Source organism: Caloenas nicobarica, chromosome 3 (genome assembly GCF_036013445.1).
Source record: "Caloenas nicobarica isolate bCalNic1 chromosome 3, bCalNic1.hap1, whole genome shotgun sequence".
In the NCBI taxonomy this organism is placed as follows: Eukaryota; Metazoa; Chordata; class Aves; order Columbiformes; family Columbidae; genus Caloenas; species Caloenas nicobarica.
The window spans coordinates 111,176,170-111,199,300 of NC_088247.1; the positions used below are offsets into that span (position 1 = coordinate 111,176,170).

The following is a 23,131-nucleotide window of genomic DNA, read 5'->3' on the forward strand; positions in this document are numbered from 1 at the left end:
TGATACCTTATTGAAACTGATTTAAATTTTCAGCTTTGCAGGTCTGTATTTATTGGTCTTTCTAGCTAAGATTGTATTTGAAATGCAAGTCTGATTTAAGAAAATATCCCTCTTCTGATATTTAATTTGTAAAGCAGGAATTGGATTTTATTTATGACTTTTATTAAATATATTTCTGAAAAATCTGATTTATTCAAGAGTGTTATAAAGTAACAGTGAACACAGGTGTGGGTATTAATGGCCACTACAGGAAACATAACACAAACATGTTATGCTTCTATGTAACTCTCTGAGTTACACAGAATATGTGTTCTGCAAGAGTGAAGTGCTGAACATTGCCTGACTTCTAGGAAATCAGAGTCATTGCCAAGTGCAGTAAATGGCAGATGAGAAGCTTTCAGAGTAAGTATATAAAAACCCCAAAACAACAAAAAACACCCCACAACCAACAACAAAACACACAAAACCAACAACAGTACAGGAAAGACATGAACCTGTTGGAGAGGCCACCAAAATGATCGGAGGGTGGAACAGCTATGCTCTGAGGACAGGCTGAGAGAGTTGGAGTTGTACTTAAAAGTGGCCTGTAAGAAAGATGAGGACAGACTTTTTAGCAGGGCCTGTTGTGACAGGACAAGGGTAATGGTTTTAAACTAGAAGATGGGAGATTGAAACTAGACATGAAGAAGAAATTTTTTCCAATGAAGGTGGTAAAACACTGGCCCAGGTAGCCCAGAGAGGTGGTGGATGCCTCATCACTGGAAACATCCCAGGCCAGGCTGGATGGGGCTCTGAGCAACCTGATCTGGTTGAAGATGTCCCTGCTCATGGCAGGGGGGTTGGACTAGATGAGCTTTGAAGGTCCCTTCCAACCCAAACTATTCTATGATTATGGTAACTGTGGTTACTGGCTTTTTTTAATGTATGAACTGTCAGTAGGTGTCATCTCTCCATAAGCATTAGCATTTGGGCAGCAGATAAGACTCGTTCTTGTAAACTGGGAATTGATCCTACACGAGAAGGTAACCTACTGTATCAACCAATGGGAAGCTGGTGTTAGACACTGATTTTTTTTAACCTTTGCCAACAGATAAATGCAGGGTTTGGTGTGTTTTTTCCATGTAGAAGAAATCTTCTCAGACTTGCACAATATAACCAGGGCATAATGGGTAGAGGACAGAACTGGGGTTCCATGTCCTGCCTGGTGAGGTCCCTCTGAAAGGTCCCTATTTCTGCTTCTGTATCAGCTGCAAACTTGCTGATAGTGTACCCTGTCCCAGCATCCAGCTCATGTGCTTCTACTCCTGTCTTCACCCTCCCCATGTCTAAAAAAAGAAATAACTACATCTACTTGATGTGGTAATTAATTAACAGTATCATACACTATCTCCAGATCCTTTCAAACATCTGTAGAACAGGTAGAGTGAAATATCCTACAAGCCAGTGGTGGTTGGTTTGGTTTTGTTTTGTAAGAGCCTCCATTTGCTTCGCCAGTTAATTGACTGCTGTAATTAAAGTTGTTTGAACACTTCGGGGGTCAAACCATAGCTGCATGATAAACTGGTGCCAGAAATATGAAAAACAACAGTGTTTCGTAGCGTTACAGGTGGGTAGGTGCAAGTCACAGAAGCAAATGAGTGATTGCACCTGGAAAAGTAAACTCTTCCTTCTTGAGCCAAAGTAAATGTGGCTGAGGGAGGGTGAAGAGCAAGTACCACGAACAAGAGACTACTTAGGTCCCCTAAGAAGTGGCACTAGTAAAGCAAACCTTCGCCGTTCTCCGTTAAGGGCTTGTAAGAGAACAGCTGGATCGACAAGCGCGGCCCCAGAAGCCGCCCCGCCGGGAGGACCGGGGTGACCGCGGGCACCTCCTGCCATGGGCGCGGCCGCCAGCGCCCGGGGACCCTCGCGGGAGAGCCTCGCTCTGCAGGTAGGCCGGAAAGCGCAGCTTCTCCCCGTGTTTCTCCCCACAGTTAAGATTCATTTTTAACTCAGCCGCCGCGCCCCCCGCAGGTGGCAGCCTGCCGTAAAGCGCGGGGCCCAGCGGGGAGGGGGACTGCCGTCAAGCGCCGCAAAAATGTCGCACGTCCCCCCCCCCCCTCGTCGCACACGCACACCCCGCGGCTCGTACCCTGTCCCCGAGCCCCTGCCAGTCCGTCGGGGCGGCGAATGGCGGCGGCGGTGGGAGGCCGCTCGCTCCCGCGGGCAGGGCCGCGGCGCGCGTAGGGGCGGCGGGCAGGCGCCACCTCACACCATGCTGGCCGCCGCTTGGCTGGGCAGGGGTTTCTGGGGGCTCATCGGCGGGGCGGGGCGGCGGCGGCCGGGCGGCGGCGCCAGGCCTCTGGCCAGCCGGCCCGAGGTGGCGGCGGCGGAGGGGCGCGGCGGGGGGGCGGGCGGCCGTCATGGCAACGGCGGCGTCTTCTGCCTGGCGGCGGCCGCGGGGGCTCTGACGGGGCCGCGCGCGGCGCCCACCCTGCGGCCGCGCCCGCGGCTCCTGCGCGAGCACCAGCGGCTGCTGCGCGCGCCCGCCGCCGCCTGGCGCCTCCTCAGCGGCGGGGCCGGGCCGCGAAGGGCGGGGGGCGGCGGGGCCGCGGCGCCGGAGCCCCCCCGGGAGCGCCGTGTGGCGGGGCGCTACGCCGAGCTGGTACGTGACCCGGGACGGGACGCGGCGGGGGGGAGGGTTGCGGCGAGGCGGCCGCTTTCTTCGTCGGGGCGGGGAGGTCCCGGGCGCGCTCCGCAGGTGCCCGGGGCCGGGCCGGTACAGCCCGGCGGGGAGCGCACGGTACCCGTAACGCGCGGCCGGCGGGAAGCGGGTGTCACGCCCAGTCTTAGAACCAGATAAAGGCTTTTGGGGTCTCACCGTGGCGGCCCGTTTTCCTTTTGAATGCTGAGGTAACGTTTAGTAGCTAGAGGCCGTGTCTGTGTGTCTTGCGCAAACGGCGGGCTGCTTCCAAGAACTTAGAACGCTTTCTGCCTAGTTCGAATTAAAGCGTGGTTTTGTCTTGATTAATTCACCTGCCAAGTTAGACTTTGCCTTCCTGGCCTGAAGTTTTGCTTTCTTGCTTTACAGTATGAAAACCCCTGGACGATCCCAAACATACTGTCAATGGCAAGAATGGGTTTGGCGCCAGTTTTAGGCTATTTGATTGTTGAAGAAAATTTCGACGTTGCACTAGGTGTCTTTGTTTTGGCTGGCGTAACGGATTTGGTATGTTTACATCAGTTTGGAAATACTTTGGGGGTGGTGTGGGCTACAGTGATCCCATTAACCTGATGAAATTTAGACTCCAGTGTAGAATGGAAATGAATAAACAGATTAGGGTTTATATGAATTGTTTTCTAGAAGTGGTATATACATCTTTTGTGACATTGTGAAGGGAGCTCGTGCATAACCCAAGGGGACTTAGTGCTGGTGGAGTAGAGGGGCTATCAGGGTTCCCTGATCAGTGCTTGTGCATCTTGTGGTCTGTGACCGTATGCAGGTGTACACAGTGCACCCATCGTGAGAACAATTGTATGAATTTTAGAGCATCAGCTACCTTTTTTCTTTTTCTTCTTGTCTTTTTGCCTTTCTTTCTTATAACAAGAACTGAATGTGTTCAGAGGTTTCCAAAATTTGGAATGTAATGTGAAAAAAAGCACGATAAAAATATCAGCTAACAGGTATCATATTTCATTTTAGTTAAGCTAGTTGTATTATATGATGTCATTCATGAAATATCTTTGTAACAGCATGTATAAGCTATTTTTATTCTTAGTTTTCTAACAGAGGAACACTGAAATCTGTTTTTCCTAGTTGGACGGATTTATCGCACGAAAGTGGGCTAATCAGAAATCAGCTTTGGGAAGTGCTCTTGATCCTCTGGCTGATAAAATTCTCATCAGTGTGCTCTATGTAAGCCTAACTTGTGCAAATCTTATCCCAGGTGAGGAAATGCCATTACTTGCATGTACTATATAAGGTAAAGAAGCTAATTTTATATATAATAATATTTCTTGTGTTTCTGGCAGGAAAACTGTTTCGCTGGGAACTGTTCTTTGTCAGTTGCCCTTTGCTGTTTGCTCCTGTTAAAGACTTAAAAACCACCTCCCCCAGTAGACCTTACAAAAAGCACATGCTGCCATATACAAAACCAAAAATCATATGCCGCCATTTTCAAATGTACTTTCTGTAAAGCAATAATAGTAGCTATATTAAAAAAAAAAATCTCATAAACTGGATTGTTTTAGGACTTCAGATTAAACTCTTTTGGATGTTATGTTAAAAATCTTCAGTCGTGCATAAATCTTGTTCAGAAGAATTTGGGAGTGGTGATTTCTTCTTATTTCATACTTTATTTTCTTTTTAATCATGGATGTGATTTTCACTAGATCCTGTTGACTTGATTTTTCAGTTTCACTTACTTCCATGATTATTCTGAGGGATGTAGCGCTCATTGCTGCTGTTTTTTATGTTCGATACAAAACTCTTTCTCCACCGGTAAGTGTATAGCATTAAGCAAAATTGTATGAACATGTAATAATTTTATTTTGATTACATCTTCTGTATTTTTGCATGTATAAAAAAATGAATAGGCCTTTAACAAAGTTGTAACCAGGAGTTTTTTATCTTGATGCTTGATGGTTGCTCAAAACTTGCATGGATAGCCTAAGATGTAATGCTGTGCTTGTTCTTTTGCCAGGTAGTTTTGCAGGCAGAACACGATTTCATGAAACAGGTTTTATAAAGATGAGTCAGAGCTACTGATAACTTTTTTCCTTTGTATGATGTCTAATAAATTGTATAAGAGCAGTGTATTTTTTTTTTAGTGCTACGATTGACACTTGTGTGTCATGTGAAGAGATGTATCAGATTGAAAATCGTAGAATTGCCTTTTTTTTCTCTTTTCTCCCCCAACAGAGAACACTCAGTAGGTATTTTAACCCCTGTTATGCTACCGCCCAATTAAAACCAACATTCATTAGCAAGGTAAGAGTAGTAACTCATTACCAAACATAACTCCTCAGTACTTGGGGTGGTGTGTAGTTTGGACAGAGGGGGCTGTTTACTAGTACTGCTGAGTGCTGTTTCAAAATAGTGCCAACTCGTTTGGAGGCAACTTAAATCCTGGAAGATTTCCAATTGTGTTAGAGCACATCTTAATTTGGAGTGTGTAAGATGCTTCATTAAAAGAAGTTTCTAAATAAATTTTCTATATGTAGGCTAAAACTAGTGATTAAAAAGTGTATATTGATATTCCTTGCATAGTACATGTCTTTGTTTTGGTCACATTTCCTATTTTGCTTTTATCAGATGAATACAGCGGTTCAGCTAATTTTGGTGGCAGCTTCTTTAGCAGCTCCTGTTTTCAATTATGTGGACAGCATATATCTGCAGACATTATGGTAACTTATATCTTCACTTTTTTCAGATAATTTAATGTACTCCTAAAGAAACTGCTAATTGAGATTTATCTAATTGTGTGGAACAAAAAACCTGTGCCTAGATGATGTAATAGGCCCATACAGCTGAATTTGTACATGTTTATTCTTAACTGACACACGAGCTAGATATTTATTGGTACTTAATTTACTGTACAAGCAAAAAATAGTCAAGTGAAACTAGCTAAGATCCAGGAATAGCTAACAAACAAGTCTGCAGAATAGATGTAGTGTACACAGGCAAAGTGTACACTTTTTAACAGAAGAGAGTGGGAAGATAGACTGTATGGATCTTTTATCTACTCATGCTGTAAGTGGCCTTGAAAAAGCAATTTTGATATCTGTAAAATAGACGAAGTATTTTGTTTTCTCTGCTTTATACTATATGTGCTATCTTGAAATCTAGGTTTCTGAAGCCTATTTGAAAAGCACCTGAAAAAATCCGGTGATTCCTGCTACATGATAGGAAGAAAGGGAGGGATTGAATGAAAACAGGCATACAGGAGCATATCTCCTTAAATAATGGCTGTTCTTTCACTGCTGTAGTTGGACATCTGAACTGTATCTGAACCTGAATTGTAGCTGAGGGCAGGTGTTACAAGTGCAGTTATTTCTTCTGAGCAGTTAGGTAAGAGTTCAGAACAAAGACGCTGAACAGCAGATGGCAGAATTACTTAATAGCTAAGTTTTAAGTAGTGGAAAATCCAGTGATACTTGTATTTTAGAGAACAAAAAAAATGCAAGCTCTTCAGGAACAAGCAACTTTGATCTTAACAGCTAATGTGGTTTTTCAACCTGTTGGAAAGCCAAATCTGGAACTGCATCTGTGACAGACACCTTGCTGCTTGTATGGGGCTTTATGAGAGAGATACTACGTTGTGAGTCATGGAGAAACGCTAGGTGTAACTTGTCAGGCTCCTCTATAAACACTTTCAAAAATGACCTGGATGAGTCTGGCAGTGTGTCCAGGGAGGACAGCTGTAGTGGAGGAGCCGGACTGTAGCTTTGACTCACACCTGGATGGTGTCAGCCTTTGACACAGAGATCTGCTGATTTAGAAATATATATGGTTATTACCCAGCTTCTGGGATGGGAACAAAAGAGGCTGAAGCCAAAACTTGGGCTTTAGCTTTGGAACTTGATAAAATCCTAAGTTCAAGTCCTGTGTGATTTGAATGCTCCTCTGTCATACCACTAAGGGATAGTTTCTCAGATCAGTCAGTTCTCAAGCTGTTTAAAATCATGTAGGCTACAAGTTCTGAACCTTTTGTCTTCCCTTCTCTAAAACAAGTGTTAATATGATAAAAATTTGGCCTAGTATGCAATTAAACAGAAGCATGCAACTGAGCACTAGATGGCAGGTCCTTTGTTTATCTAATCCTCCACTTAGCACTGAATTTCAGCATATAAACTGTAAACTGCATTTCTGTAGGGCATAGTCTGTGTACTGAAAATAGAGAAAATGCTTAAAAATAACACTTTCAATTATAGTACTTGGACTGAAATGACTTACAGGAACTGTTTTCCCCAAAGGTGCATCACAGCTTTCACAACAGTAACATCTGCATACAGCTATTACCACTATGGCCAAAAAACGGTTCAGGTGATAAATAACAAATGAAGTATTCCTGAACAGGCTGGGTCTTGGCAGCATGGTGTGCTGTGCTGCTGAAGATGGTTATAGTGTGGTTGAGCTTTGGATCAAGACTGTCTTTTTCTGCTTAAACCATGGCATCACAATGAAGTTTGAACATGTACTGTGTATATAGAGACTTTTCAATGTATTTTTCATTTGTTTAAAAATGATGTTGTTTACAAAAAACAAATAAATAATCTTAAAGACACAGGTAACTGGTTTCTGCCATGTGCATCCTGAATAATTTCGTATTATTTTTGAAGTCAAAATATGCACTTTTCACCAGCTTTTTTTTTTTTTTTCCTGTCTTCATGCAAGGCAGTGAGTAGGCTGAGATCTGAGAAGAAAAAGCAATTATAATGACAAATTTGTCTTTGTACCTCAACCTGAGTCAGTAAACCAGCGTTGCTCATTAGAACTTAATGACATCCTTCAGCAGAAGAAAAGCATGCCATGGAGGAACAGTATCTTCAGAAATTTAAAGTGGAGTGATAGAATTTTTACTTCATATTCCTTGGTGATATGGATTAGCCATGAAGAGTTCTTACCCTGCTCCTTTTTAAATACGAGCAACAGTGAACTGTATTCATCAGAGAAGAGTTTTGAGTCTCGGAAGGGTCAGCTGTGCAGTGAAGAGTCTGTACCCAAATGCCAATAAGTTTCTCATACTATAAATTCACATCTAGTGACTGAGAGAAACTCCCGTATCTCCAGGTTCTTTAGAGTTTCAAAAGAGGCTGTTTATATATCATGGGAGGAAAAGGACGTCTTAAATATTGCCCGAATCAATGGAGAGTGGAAGAAACTTTTAGATGCCCGTACTGTTAATTCTTCCTGTACCTCTAACTTCAAGAGGTGTTGGTTGATCCCCATCAGACAATGATGGCTTCATGTGTTCTTTGCCTGTTCTCTACTTACAAGAAGCTGCAGAATAAAGCACTAGGCAGAACAGATCATGTTGATCATAAACTCATGTTCTCTATTTTTGAGCAACATGTGATTTCCTGTATGCCATAAAAAGGTGCAACTATGAAGGGCTTAAATAATTGAAATCAGGTGGTATATGATACCACTATTATTGGCAGGAGAAAATTTGCTGTAGGCATCTCTTGAGGGCACAGTCTGTTTTGTGACTGCATATGCTTGTATATACAAAGCACTTTAATATTTTTTTTAATATTTAAACTTGTATAGAATGGTGCACAGAGAAAACACTTGTTTTTTATTAGTACCTGTTTCAAGACTCTCTCTATTTTTGTGGTCTACGCTGCATCTTACAGTGAAGGGACAGAGAGCAAAGCCTGTGGGAGCTTCCTTAAAAACATCTGAGTATTTAGTAAAACGAGATACTTTTCTTGAAGAAATAGTTTAGAAAGCAGAGGTTTACTGTACCCAGTCAGGTCATTCCCATTTGGTTCAGGTTGATGGGATTGGGTTTGGGGATTTTTCTCATGTGTGGTTGGTGTGGGGGTTTTGTGTGTGTTTGTTTTTTTCAATCATAGATGCCTTGGAAACTTTGCATGAAATTGTCAGGAAATGGAACAATACCAATCAGTGAAGGCTTCTCGGTGTGTGTCATTACACTTGTCATTACTTGTGTTGATAAGAAGTTAATTGTACAATTACTCCGTGGTATGTGCCTAAATGTGTTAAATAAAATTCGTCTGAGTGGTAGTGCCGCTGCTTTTTCCACGTACGTGTTTGGTGCCTGATAGTTACGCATCGCTTGCTCGGAGAACAATCCATCCCACCCCCGCTACACCCGCGAGAACGCTCGGTGGTCCCGCTCCGGGGCGGCCTGTCCCCCCGCGGCCGCCGTACTCGTCGCGTCGGGCGGGGCGGGGTCGGCGGTGGCTCCGCGCTCTCCAGGATGGCGGCGCCGGAGCAGCCGCCGCCCGAGGGCTCGAAGCCGCTGAGCGGGCTTCTCGGCGGCATCGCCCAGGCCGTCTACTACGGCAACGCCGACATCACGGAGGAGCTGCTGCGCGGGCAGCTCTACCCCGAGGCGGCGCCCGAGGAGTTCCATGCCCTGCGCGCCAAGATGGGCGGCCTCCTCCAGGTACCGGCCGGAACGGGGCTCTGGAGGGGGAAGGGGCCCCGCTGTGGGGGCCCTGCCCGGGGGGTTAAAGCCATTTTATCGGCCTCTCCGCGTCGGGGTGTCTGGTGTCCGCACGCGGACGAGCGGCTTCCTCCCCGGGGGGGCTCCGGCGGCAGCCGGGGCTGCGGGCGCTGCCGCGGGGCCGGAACCGGCCGCCCTCAGCGGGGCCCTGAGCTGCGCCGGGCGCTTCTGGAGCGTGCTGGGGAGGGTGAAAGCAGCTCGGCCCGCCTGTGGTTCCCCCTCAGCGGGCACGGCTGGGGAACGGGCGGCTCGGCTCGGAGCTGCGGCCGGGCCGTGGTCGGGCTCTCCGTTCGCGACTCCTCAGAAGCGGGAGCCCGGACGCTGCGAAGGGCAAAGCGCGACTCTGGGCGCTCGTGCTCCTGGAAATAAACACCGCTGCTTGAGAACTTTCTAAGAAGAGCTACTATTCGAAATACGGATTTCTTAAAGGAAAACTGTATTTTGGGAAAAGCATCACTAGCTATGAAGCAAGCTATTTTAAGCAGCAGACAGATTTTACTTTATGCGTCAGAGAGAAGAAAGTATTTTTCTCCTGAATAGGTTTTCCCCCCGCCCCGTCCGGAGGGAAGCGCGTAGTTTGCCGCAGCTCCCGGTGGCACAGGAGCCTCCAGGTGCGGAACCGGTGCCCTCTGGTGGGCAAATCCGCCACGGCTTCGCAGGGTTTACACGCTTGGTGGTTATTTAGTACACTCGTCTGAGGAAAATACAACAAAATGCAGTAGCGCGGTTTTGGCTGGGTAAATTTTCGTGCCTAAACTCACGTTGTGTTTAGCAGTGAGCTTTCTATGTTGTCTTTTTCTAAAATGTCCTTTTTCTACGTACAAGTAAAGCTGCCACATGTTTGCTTGCTGTGCTTTCCCTGTCACTACGTGTTATTTTTACTATATGCTGTTTGTATTGCTGAAGATCATTAATCTGTTTTTCAAAGCAACATATTTTAAACTACAGTCCTCTAAAGAGTCCTTGGGATTACCTTGTCTTGGTCTCTATGGTGAAAAAAAGTCAGAAACTTGAAAAGGAGTTGGCTTTTCTTGCTTTTATGTGTGTTCTTATTTGTTACAAGGTCAAAAATAAGTTCGTGCTTTCAAACAGAAAAATTACTGTGAAATGTCTTTTTTTTCCCCCTTATATTGCTATTTTTGTATCAGGAGTCAGTATGTTAGTGTAAACATGCGTGTTAGCAGACAAGCAGTTAACTTCTGCTTTAAATCCTGATGGTGCTGCAGTAGTGACCGAATCATTACATACAGTGTCACCGGATTCAGCAGAGAATGCAGCTCAGTCTCTCGTAATGACACTGTGCTCACAGCACTGTTAGCAGCAGTGTCAGGTAAGGAACTGCACATGCGAAATGTATCGCTTTGATATTTATTTATGGTCACTTGTGCCTGAAGAAAATCGCCGTGGTGGGCAGAGCAGTCAGATCTGCCGCGTGTTCTGCAAGACGCAGGATGCCAGTTGGGAGGTATGTTATTGCCGAAATTGGGGGTCTTGCCCCTTTCAGCCCATCCACTGCCACTTCTTACCTTTTGACAACTACAACACTTTCTGGACTGCTCTGTGAGCTGACAGTTTTCTCTTGGATTATGGAATAACTCGAAGGGAGGAAGAAAAAGAGAATTACTGCGAAGTTCCTGAGTTTGTTATTTAATGAAAAGACGTGGTGGGCATCCGAGATGATCAAAGGGGATGGTTGGTGCTGCGTAGCCAGGAGCGAAGGGAAGCAGGAGGCGAGATGTGCTCTTTCAGAAGTAGCAAGCTATTTTGCTGGCATCCTGAAGTAAACTGAAATCCATGGCTGTTGATACACTGAGCACTGAACTAGACTTTCTCAGATTTGGGCACACTGCCTGTTCTCTGCTCTGTCTCGTGGGGCGGTGGTGACTGGGCATTGCCAGAGCTCAGGAACCAAAACCCTGTGAGGATCAGTGTCTGAATCCATGGCAAAAAGCCAAGAAGTTTTGAGTTCTACCTGACGGTTTCACTGAAAAAAAAGATGTCTTTCTGCTGTATCGTTTTCTTTTAGAAAACAAAACTAATACTCCATACATACTTCCCCCATCCTTGTGTATTCTGGCTGGTATTTCAGCAATTCCTGTTCAATTCTTGAGTTGCTTTTCAGTTTTACTTTAAAAGTTAGTTTCCTCTCTAAATCTGCCTAAGCCAAATTTTACTCTGGTATTCCATTCTCCCCTAATCTGATTGTAATTTTTCAGACCTGATGGTTATATCTTTATTTTTTTTCTCACCTGTTTTTCTTCGTGCTTTTGTCTTACCTCAGAGAGATGGCAGATAGAAAAATACTACTTGTGCTTCTTTTGTTATTTGTTTCACTGCAGTACTGCAGTATAGTAACTTTAGGTACATGTTAGTGTGATATGAATAATCTCCAAACTCTGTATAGGCTTTGTTTTTCTGTTTGCGGAAATGGGTGGCTCTTTAGCCATCACTGAAATGTCACAGCTGCTCAGCCACTATGATGTGTTTGAGGCCAGAAGAAAAGACAGTGCCACGACCAGAGGAAATAGCGAGAGAAGCTTAGGTAGGCAAATATAGTTGACAGACTTGGAATTTTATGAGGATGCTGACACTCATTTTCTGCTTTTATGGAGGATTCATTGTTTCTTTAATGATCAAGTTCAGATGATGACCTGAAAACCCTGGAATGAATATTACCAGCTCTGTCATAAAGACTGTTTCTTGCAGGACTGAAGACTCCTTGGTTTTGTCTGCGTTCTGTTTGGGTTTTGTCCTTTTTTTTCTTTCTCTTTGGAAGACAACTCCTATTCAAGCACTGTTGAAATGTCACATTCTGGACATAATGTTAATTCAGGCCCCAGAAAAAAACATAGATAATTAAAATTATTGCATATTTAGCCATGGTTATAACAGACATATAGCTTAGGAGGATGGTGATGTGTTGGGGAGAGGATATCATATTCCCCATGTGCTTCTTTAAGAACCAAAACTGGTAACACCTGTGATCTTGGAGGTCATTCCTTCCAGCGTAGAGTAGCATCTTGCTGTTACCAGGTGTGTCTCATGGTCTTCATGGCCACCACTCTGCTCACCTCCTTATGGATGAAATTCCTGGGAAGTAACCAAAGTTGATGCAGTTCAACACACTTGAAACTTGAAGTTTTGAGCTAAGCAATACACAGACTACTTTGTACAGACACTACTTCATGTCGCGTATGCATGGATTTTTGGGCTGCTTATTTCTAGTGGGTGACTTAAAGGAAGTAACACTTGGGTCCTGTGGATGCTTTCAGGATCTCTGTTCTAGAGCATCCTAAAAAATCCCTTGGTTTTCTGGTCATTTTGAGGGCTCGCTCTCTCTCACATCTCCCAATATAAGGGGAGAAAGGTTGATATTACAGTTGTGCTTTGAAGCAGGGAAGCTTAAACTTATTTGCCTCTTCTTCTGTCTACCTACTGGGAAAACCCATTGTCCTAGCTATTATTTGCAATACCTCCTTTTCGGTTCTTACAGCTAACAAGCAAATCTCTGCTTCTTGCATAAACTGACTCGTCTGACGCCACCGCACAGACATGGTGTGAGCGGTTTCCTTTTGTTTGAACAAGGTGGTGGAGAAAGGGTGATGGGAAAGTTGTCTTGGCCCCTACAAGTTGCTTAACTAAATGTTCAAGCAGCTGAGAACTGCAAAACATATTTGCACGCTGCAGAGAGTTGCCTGGAACACTTTTAGTATCTCTGTGAATTTAAATATGGGGGGGGGGGGTTGTTGTTGTTGAGGGTTTTTGTGTGTTGTGTTGTGTTTGCTGATAATGGCAAACTTCAAAAGTGTTCCGCTGTGCTTGCAACATCTTAGTCTTTCAGCACATGTCTTGTACTGGTGTCTCCCCAGCACCTGAAGGAGCAAGCTCCACTTGAAGATCTGTGTTGTCCCTTCCTTGTCTATTGTCACATGAATTTCTGAGCAATGTTATTCCAGTCTTGATATTTAATTTATTGTGAGAGATCTGCATTATTAAAATGTTAACAGTAATGTTTGTGTTATCTTTTTTGTTGTGTGTTTTTTTCCTTTCTCCTCTGGGTGGTGGCGGAAGGGGAGCAAACAGCAGAATAGCGACAGAAAGTCAGAGTTCTTATTTGTGCAGCCGTTTCCCTTGTGTGCAGTGATCTGCACAGGAAGCTCAGAAGAAGACGGGTAACTTTTATGTCTCCATTGATGATAATACCTAATAGCACCAAATACGTTCTTTTGGAAAGTGGCCATACTGTTTATTTTCAAATACCTCATTTAGATGCCCAGGTCCTTTGTATGGCCAATATGGAAAAGACTGGATGTCTTATACTATCTTCTGTTGACTTTATAGGTAATGTAAGCACCTAGATTGGATGGGATGAGTTATACCTCATTCTTGTCTCTTGAGGCTTTTTTTTATCTGACACCCATCTTCTTGATGGTTAGAAGCAGAGAAGTTTATTGCTCTTGTGACTTAACTGCTGTAGTACTTCATGTTTTTGAAGTAGTAATCATAGATCTGTACCATAAATCAAGCCACTTTCTTTTATTAGAGATGAGTATAGATAAGGTGAAGGACTTTCCTGTACCATCCTGTGTTCCACCTGTGCAAAGCATGCCACCTGTGAAAAGTATGGAGATGAATAAGGGCCACAAAAGTGTTTCTTTGTCACTGTTTATTGCAGGGCAACAATAAACCGTGGCAGATGCTCTCCGTTAACCCCCCACCCTCCCCAGTAAAGTGAAGAGAATGGGAGGAAAAGGGAGAGAGGCTTACAAGGTGGGAGGTTAAATGTGCTTTACTAATTATACTGATGAGAGAGAAATAACACAAAATACACAAAACCAATATTGAATTTCCCGCAGCGCAGTGGGCGTTGTTTCAGCAGGGCAGGCATCTGGAAGGCCTGGGCTGGATTCTGCAGTAAACCGGGACTGGATTCAGGGATGTATGGACTGGAACCAGGCCCAGGATCTCAGGGGGACAGGCAGGGACAAGACTTTCATGATCTCCCAGTTTTAGACGTTGGATGGCATAGATGACATGGAATACCTGGCTGGTCAGTTTTGGTCATCTGTTCTGTCTGCCCCTCCCTGCAAGTACACCCCTCTCACTTATGGGATGTACAAAATGTATCAGCGACCTTGGCAGGATAAACCTGGACCTTTTCTGGATATCATTCCTACTGTTAGCAGCTCCGGAGCAAACAGTGTCTGAAAAACATGCAGCCAACTAACTTCAGAAAAATGCAGTTAGATGGACTTAGCTGAAAGGAAAATTCACTAAAAGAGAATTGGTCTTGTTTTAAACAAAACCAGGACAAAAATACTTACTGCAGCAATAAGCATTCAGTTTCCCCCTCTGCCTGGTTTGTGTATAGCATAGTTCTGGTTTTGATTTTATAAAAGGTGTCATGATGATGTACTTCTTACAGCTGTTTCCTTTCCTGCCCATAGATCTCCTGAATGCGCACGAGTCATCTGACCTCTTTCTAAAATGCCCAATTTATTTTGTAGAGAAATCATGTTATTTTATTACATTTACTTTTTTTTTTTTCTTTTAAAAACCTCATTTCTTTTCTTGTGTGGAATATCCTGGAAGGTAGAACAAAGCCCTAGGAAGGCTGGCCCTGGGGAGCTGTACCTTTTCAATGTTCTTCTATCGATTGTTTTTTTACCCTTCGCTTTCATGCTTCCCAGTGTCCTATCCCATAAGGTTTCAGAACATTGAGAAACTGTGGTGCTCAGCTTTTGCAAATTCTCTCCCATGGGTTTTTTTTTTTGTTTTCAAAGCCTTGTTCATTCTGATCAAAATATTATATTTGTCTCTTCCTTACATAAGTTTAATTTACTGTATTCCACTGGTAATAAAAGTTACTTTACATCTGGAGTAATTCCACTCTTTTCCTTTTGGTGGCAGTAGGCTGTTGGATTTATTGAATGTGATCATTTGCTGCCGTATTGGAAATGTTCTGGTTTGCTCTTCTGCTGCAGAACGAACTGTATGTTGGCTAAATGACAATAAAAATTTCAGTGTGAGGAGCCTGAATATTTTATTGTATTTGATTCCTAAGTATTTATTTTCGCAAATACTGAGGGTGTCACCATCTGTAATAAATATACTGGTATGTCATTGGTAAAATATTAATCAGACTGTACTTACGTGATGTGTGACAACCCAGAGCTCAATATCCGCCATATAAGATTTATCCAAACTCTATATATACACTTCATAACATTCACTAGCCCTCTCCCATCGATTATTGTCAGTAGAAATCATGCTGATATTTCTGCCACATTTTCTAATGACCGTCGTGTTTCATTTTGCTGTCGCTCAGCCAAGAGGCTGATGGTACCGTTGTTATTTGGCTCTGCTGTGCCACTGGCACGCACGATGTATGTGTGTCCCATCTTGAAGCTGTTTCTATATTGTGAGATGCCCGGCTGTTTCTAGTGATTACTGTTCTTCATGCCTTCAGAGAACATCTGTTGAATAAGAAAGCTTTTGATTAAAATCTGACCTAAAGGCTGTGGGCAAAAACTGAGTGCCACTGGTGGGTGCAGTCGCTTGGTGTGTAAAATGCTCTGGAGTCTTTGGAGGCTGATCAGTGCCGTTGTCATGTGTGGTCCCTAAAGACTTGCTGTCCTGCTGAGGACCGTGGTCCTTTCCCTGTGAAGTTGCTGTTGTTACCTAGAGAGGAGGTCCCAAAGCGTTACTGCCTCTGCTTGAGAAGGGACTATTTGGTCTTCACAGAAGGGATCTGCCCTTAGATGAAAGTCAGAGCAGAAGAACAGCTGTAGGGCTCACTCAGTTGTAGAGCATAAAGGACTCTTCTTCAGCAGGATTTCTGTTGACAGCCACTGGTGGGAAATGAAAGACTTCTTGCATTTTCTAATAAGGGAAGAGAGTTGTCATTCTTCTCTCTCCCCAGATACCTTGTGATTCCTCAAGTATGTGGGCCAAGTCATGAACTCTCAAGTGCTTTGCAGTTGTCCAAACTTCTGCAAGACTGAGAGGCAGAACAGCTTCAGTTGGAAGACTGAGGTTAAATCATTTGGGAAGAGTTGATAGGAGAGACTGCTTGCTTTCTGCTGTTTTGGAATTGCAACTGTGCCTGCATCTACCAACTAAAAAGCTAACTCAGTAAGCATGCCCATTCTTCTCAATTCATGTAAAAGGAAATAAGTTGCTTGTAAAGCATTAAAAAGTACTGTGTCCTTATGAGGTGCTTTCTACCCAAATATGTGTCCTGCATAGTGTTACACCTTTTACTCCAGCAAATGACTGTGCTTATTATGAATAATTGCATTTGTTATTGGGCTAGGCAGTAATACACTGACAGTAACTGCACAGAATTTGGGGAGGGACGGAATGTCTGCAGTGTTATAATTGGACCTACATGAGAAAATTATTATCTCAATTGATGTTTGCCTGGAACTAAATAACAATCCTAGTCCTTTTTTTAAATTATTTTTTATTTTTTAAATTTAGCGAAACATTACTATTATATAGCTCGCTAATATGAACATAGCTCTGTTGCGACCTCTGCAGTGTCTGGTTTTGCAGCATTTGTTTTCTTTTCTCAGTATGTAAAACCTACAGTTACTGATTCTTTTTTTTTTTTCACTATTTCAGTGTCATCTTAGGAGGACAGAAAATTGCATGTTTACTTGAACTAGCATCTGCTGTATTTTGGTGATGCAAATATTCATGGATACTGCCCCAAAGCATTCTTATTAGTGCTTGCAATATGAGTGATTTTAGGCATGTATATGAGCGGTCTGTTCAAATAAGGAGTGGTGCAGCTGGAGGAGTAGCATAAAATGGAGGGGGAGAATTCTTCAGAAGAATGAATTGGAGAGGAAGGTTGGCTGCAAGATGTTACATGGTGGAAGAACATTGACAGGAGTGGTAAGATCAGTGCTTGCCTGCCCAGAGCACCAATTTATTGCTTGTATGTGTCAGCTAGAAAAAACAGTGTGCCTGTATCATTCTGGATTTTTAAAATACTCATTCTTTTGCCATTTCTCCAGTTGCAAAACTTGGTGTTTGTATTAAGTTAAGGCCTTTTGTTTTTGAAGTATGGTTTTCATTGTTATTTTAATTATTGTAGAGATGTGTAGATGGCAGTGGTTTTGCTGGTAGCTGTGGGATGTGGACGTGATAATATTCTGCACTGTGAGCAGACCTATACGAGTTGGACTGTCTTTTGAATAACGTGGTGTGAGCAAGGCTTCCCATCCGCACATCTGCATCACAAACCTCATAGTGTTCCTACTACTGGGCGACTACGAGTGCAACTCCTGAAGGTGGGCAGAAACAGGAGGGCTCCCTCTGTTACAATGTAGTTCATTTAATAAGTAGTATTTGTGTAACTCAAACGTGAGACCGAGGTGAAAGGTTATTACTTAACAAGGCCAATCCAAGACTCACTTCGTCTGAGACTGTAAAGTGCCGATATGCCATAACTGTGCCACTTCAGTGAAAACAGCTTACCTTACGTTTAATGGTTTACCTGACCTTTTGTGTCTTTTTTGTTCTATGTTCTTATCTATGGAAAAGTGGTAAATCAAAAGAAGTCAGCAGACCTGTGGCACTGACGTGTAATAGGTGTGGTAAACTCTGTATTGCCCAAACGAGAAGCAAGTCTTTCTCTTTTTCTTCAATTAGAGTGTTGATTATATCTTTGCAAGTAGAGATCTAGTTGCTTTGTCCCATTTGCCAAAGTGGAGGCGACCTTATGACCAGAGCAGAAAGGTCAGTTACAGCTCTCCATGTTTATGATGACTCTGCATTACATCTTCCTTTTATAATGCCCTACTGAAAATCTGCTAATTGTGTGTTGATGGACTTCCAGAACAGCATGCTGCTGAGAAAGTTGGGTTCCCTGGTGGTTGCAATGCTTCATATCCTGTTGATGTCCCTTTTCCCATCCAAATGTACGGTTCAGTTTGTTGAATTTGTAGAACTTCTGCCACCAAGTAGTATTTTCATCATTAATAACACCAGCAAGTTTTGGATGCATTCTTTATCTCTCAAAAAAACAACCCCACACATGTGTGATTAGCATATGTTACATATATGTATGTGTGTGATTAGCATATGTTGTGTATATATATGTTTGGGTATGCACTTACAAGCACATGCACAGAAAGGCAAGTATTTTGATTATGCTGAAATTCATTAGTCCAGTCTGATCCCTGCAGTGTTTCCCTTGACCTTAATAAGAGTTTACTCTGACTGAAGATTGATTTGAAGTTCATTACTACAAATTAAATGCTTCTACTATACTTAATTAGTGTTCATCAAACACATGCTGTATGGAGTATATTTGAAAAGGTAAAAATACTCCCTTAGGCTTCACACGTATTTTCATTCCTTTATTTCAGTAGCACTAATGCTCCATTCTCTGTTCCCCAAAGTGGGAGGGAAATGCTGAAGTTGGTGATGAGGTTCACTGCCATCGTCTCAGCACTGGTGATTTTCTGGACTAGTGTCTTTCCTTTTTAAGTGCAGCCTATGAAAAGGGGAGAACTTGAGTTATCTCTTCTTCAGTTTGGTGCATGAAGAAGGGCTAAAAGGAAAGGAGAAGCTGTACACTGAATGTTGTTCTTTATCATGATACTTTTAGAATTGTGTTTGTTACGACTGGCATGAAGAAAGATTAGTGCTTGCTTGCTCCAGGAGGGTACTGATGTTGGCAATGGAGTGAAAATTCTTATTCCGGTCTTGCTGGTCTCATGTGAGGCTGCCACACAGCTGAGCAGATAATAGACTTTTTATTCTTTCTCCCTCCCTCCCCGCCTCTTTTTTTCCTCTCCTCAAATATACATATATTTTTTGGATTGCAAATAAAGATTAATCTTATCAGGAAAAAAGACTAGTCAATGGATTCTTTACATTGCGGGGAGCATAATCTACTCTGCTAACCTACATATCCTCATTTCACAGAAAGTTCAGAACAAGAAGAGATCCACAGAGATAACTGTTAATGCATTGAATAACCAATACCCTGTCAAAGATGCAGAACTGTGGTGTTTGCTTGAGCCACTGAAGTTCACACCTAGCATATGAAAAGGAAATTTGGATGATACAAGTCAACCTTTTTACTAGTTGAACATCTGACATATCCCATTGCCTGTAGCTCTTAGCAGCTACAGTCATGATATGATGTACATTAGTTTTTCTACTGTACTAGTTTGTAGCAACTGGATGCAGTATGTCCAACAACTTGTTAAAAAAAAAAAAGATTGACAATACCAAAAAAGTTAGAGTGGTGAAAATACCGTATGGCTAGATTTAGTCCATTTTGCAGTTTGTACTTTCTGGAGCCTTGAACTCTTCAACGTGGCTAGATGACATTGATTTTTTGCAACAGTTTATTTAATTAAAGAAATGAAAAAAACCCAACATTAATAGCACAAAATAACAGGCACGACAGTGGTACAGTTGTTACGTGAAGTCTTTCGTTCACTGATGTTTTCAGTCATTGAGCCCAATAGGGCAGAAGTTGTCAGGTAAGAACCTCTGGCAACTGGAGCTCCAGCCTAAAGAGCTGATCTGGTTCCCTGGGAGCCTCCCTGGGGCTCCACATTCATCCCCAGAGGATCATTGGCTTTAGAACAAGATGAAGCGAGTGACTTTCTTTAAAGGCAGAGCCAAAAATATCCCTTTTAAAAATTTTGTATTTATAATTAGAAATACATGCTTTTACACAGTAACTTAAAACAACAAACAAAATAAACCCAAAAAACCAAACCAGATAAAAATTAATGTATGGAGTAAGTCAGAACTCACTGGAACATGAATGGCCTCCATTAGGATTAGGAGTTCATTATTGGGAAAACCAAACTATGTTTTATTATTATTATTATTATTATTATTATGGAAAGGATTATTATGGAAAGGATTATTATACAAGGAAATGAAATCATCCTGTACTTCTTCTAGCCACCCAATGAATTAGAATTGGACTGTTTGAACAAAGCAAGTGGGTTTTACTTTTCACTTTGTTTACAGTGCACGAGCACCTGTTTATAGCTGATAGCCCACGATATAGTTCAAAGTACTTGATCTACTATAAAGTTGGTAGTTTTGTACTTGTGTAGCAAGCCTGTGACTCCCTCCTTCTTCTCAACTCCCCATGGAGTTTGGTATCTGTTTATCTGCTCTCCTTGAGGACCACGTGTTTCATTTCTAAAGGTGATGGTGATCTTCCAAGACGTGTTTTATCCCTGTAATTCTTTGGCGTCTTCTATATTTACCTCTTAAAAATGCTGGTTTATGTATGATTCCACGTAAGTAAAAATAAATTACAACAGAATCTCACTGAAAGAAGACAAAAACTGTACTGTGCAGAGAAAATGTGAAATAATAGACAACTTGTCCAAACAATTTTTAGACTTAAAATAAGTGGTTTTCTAATTATTTTTAAAAATATTTTTGTAATTATCTCATTTTGCATATGTTAATATATTTCTGAAAGCATATTTTTCATATCTCTCCCCTAACAATAAAAAGTGGCAATACAAATATATTTTGAGTGAAATTCTGTGTTTTTTCCAAATAAGGTTAGGGGCTTTTTTCTGTTTGGGATGTTTTGGGATGTCTGCCAAAAGATTCCTACCTCAGCTTGGTGGGTCATTTTTTCTTTCCCTTCTTTTCAGTCTCTCTAAACCATGATGCCAGGATTGTGAAACATGTTCTGATATATGCAGACACTTAAGTACTATCTGTGTAAAAGGAAAGTAAGCAACAGACATTTTTACTCCTTGTCTGACATTTACACATGGCTGCTTTGTCTCTCTTCAGACTGTCACATCAGATGTGCCGTTCTTTTATACTTTTCTTGCCATTTCTGGTTCAAGTGTAGTTTATATTCTGTTTTAACAAGCTGTTTGTTTAAGTACCCTTTAGTTTTACATAGTCAAGAATGGTACAAATATTTTATACATTTGAATTAGTTGTGATTTGGTTTGCATTTTTTATTAAACTCGATTTTTACCTTTTTTGAAGTGAACAAAATATTCATAACTCCCTTTTTCTGTAGAAGAAGAAATGGCACATTTAGGCAGTGTGCTATTATTTTAGTAGGTGGTCAGCTGTTCACGTGATGCTCATATGTACATGTTCATGCAGTATATATGCACACATGCAGAGACAAGAGAAGTCAGAAGTGCATGACCTTCTAACACCATGCAGTGACACACTTGTGTTTTATACGTTGCCTAGGATGAAGATGATAACCCGTGGTTCTGAGGCTGGTTGGAGTCTTGCAGGATGGCCCCACAGTTTGCTTTCCAGCGTTAGGGGTGAGATGCATGGGTCGCCCGAGCTGTGGTTTACTGACGGGTCCTCAAGCTAGAGGTTGCTATTCTGCTTCAGAACTCTTGAGACCTCTAGGATGGTTCTCTCTTGAGGGCCTTAAGGGGCCCAAAGGCACACATAGCTGACGCAACTTTGCAGAAGGACTCTTTCCACGTCAGTTACTGGATGTGCCTCCTTGTACATGATGTGTACTCATGTGTGTTCCTCTGTTTTGTGCCTACTGTATAAAATCTCCTCCTGCATGACTGAGAGAGAGGGATCTGGTTCTGGTGTGTTGTGAACCAGGTTAGAAGAGCGTCAGCTGTTCTTGCTCAGCAGGGACAGTGCTTTTGTTCACAGGATTCATCTTACGACATCTCAGTTTATGGCATGTCTAATCTATAAAAAGTCTCATGGTGAAAAGAAAGCACTAGAGAAATTTTCCAGTTTGTGTGGACAAATGGTAAGGAGTTTATTGAATATGAGTAGCTTCCAATTTGACTAAAAGCCAAAGAAAAGCCATGGGAAAAATTAACTGAATTCTTTTTGATGGCATGAGTTGCAGTTTCTTAGAGCATTTGAGTGCTGAAGCTTTTAGCTGTTTGTGCCTGCAGTGGTGAAATCCAAAGCCGAATTTTGTTCAGCACCAAACAGTTTTCACTGGTGATGTGTGTTGTTCAATTTATTATACTACTTATATAGAACTTATTTTGCATAACTTGCTTAGCATTAGTAGCTAAATTTCCTGAAGCCTTAGGCCACAGGCTGTGAACTTTCACCTAGATGTGCTGAACTTTTATCTAGTCAAGTAAAAGACAGGTCCAGAGCCAGTTAAGCCAGAAGATAAGGATGCTACATTTAGTAACAGAAGCTGCAGCGTTAGAGATAAGAAACTGCCCATCTAGGGACAATAAAAGGACGCAATGAAGAATGGGAAGATGAACAGGAAGACCCCAGACCCGAATATTACTACTGTCTTTGGAGGCACAAATGTGGGGAGTTGTTCCCACAAACTTGCTGGAAAACCAGATTACTTGGCCAGCTGTACTGATACATGTCTTGATCAGGAGCCTGACCTGATAGAAATATAAAACCTCCTCTGGGGTAACTAAAGCAATCATTAATATTTAATATAATTCTGTTGGATAATACCTTCAGATTGATATTTTGACTGTTTCATTAAGTCTCTAGCCTTTTTTTTTTTCCCCAAATCTTTTATTACATTTAGTTCTAAGAGCATTTTTCATATGGCAAATGGTTTTTAAATCTATATGGGAAAGCAGTTTCTTCTGAGCTCCCCAGCTTGGGCTTTGCTCCCAATCAAGTATTGTTTTCCAGCACTGGGGGGGACCTTTACAGAGCAGCTGTGAAGGGTTTGACCTGCTGCTTCTTTCTCCTTATAAAGGCTCAGCTGTTAACAACTACCATGGCTGCTGCTGGTTTGGGGAACATGTTTTGTATTTCACAGAGCTGACAAGAGGGAAAACCATTTTATCTGTGCCAAAGGAAGACCTGTCGGCTGGTATCTTGAGACTGGAAGCTTACCTTTCGCCTGTCAAACCTGTCAACGTGTAACACGAGTTGTCAAAATAGGTGATGAATGACCAGATGGCAGAGCGCTCTTGTTTGCTTCCCTTGAAACTATGTAGTCTGTAAAC

At 42.5% G+C, this 23,131-nt stretch overlaps 2 protein-coding genes across 2 annotated transcripts in view; both read left to right on the forward strand.

Moving 5' to 3' along the window:
- Window positions 1–2,102: 2,102 nt before the first annotated feature.
- On the forward strand, window positions 2,103–7,373 carry CRLS1 (cardiolipin synthase 1). The gene is made up of 7 exons (XM_065632869.1): window positions 2,103–2,644; window positions 3,071–3,208; window positions 3,797–3,926; window positions 4,395–4,480; window positions 4,901–4,969; window positions 5,294–5,385; window positions 6,955–7,373. Exons 1-7 carry the CDS (start codon window positions 2,255–2,257, stop codon window positions 7,040–7,042), a joined length of 993 nt encoding a protein of 330 aa, XP_065488941.1. The 5' UTR covers window positions 2,103–2,254; the 3' UTR covers window positions 7,043–7,373.
- Window positions 7,374–8,895: 1,522 nt separating this feature from the next.
- The window catches only part of COMMD1 (copper metabolism domain containing 1), a 79,191-nt gene continuing 64,955 nt past the window's right edge, over window positions 8,896–23,131 (forward strand). The window contains exon 1 of the mRNA XM_065632182.1: window positions 8,896–9,116. Coding sequence (XP_065488254.1) covers window positions 8,928–9,116 — 189 coding nt within the window. The 5' untranslated portion in view covers window positions 8,896–8,927. The remainder of the gene's footprint in view (window positions 9,117–23,131) is intronic.

What these genes read in the sequence shown, in the direction of transcription:
- CRLS1 (XM_065632869.1), top strand. Translation starts at nt 2,255, where the DNA reads ATGCTGGCCGCCGCTTGGCTGGGCAGGGGTTTCTGGGGGCTCATCGGC. An exon ending in TGGCTGGCGTAACGGATTTG is followed by an intron (nt 3,209 to 3,796) that starts GTATGTTTACAT and finishes TGTTTTTCCTAG; the next exon opens with TTGGACGGATTTATCGCACG. An exon ending in AACCAACATTCATTAGCAAG is followed by an intron (nt 4,970 to 5,293) that starts GTAAGAGTAGTA and finishes TGCTTTTATCAG; the next exon opens with ATGAATACAGCGGTTCAGCT.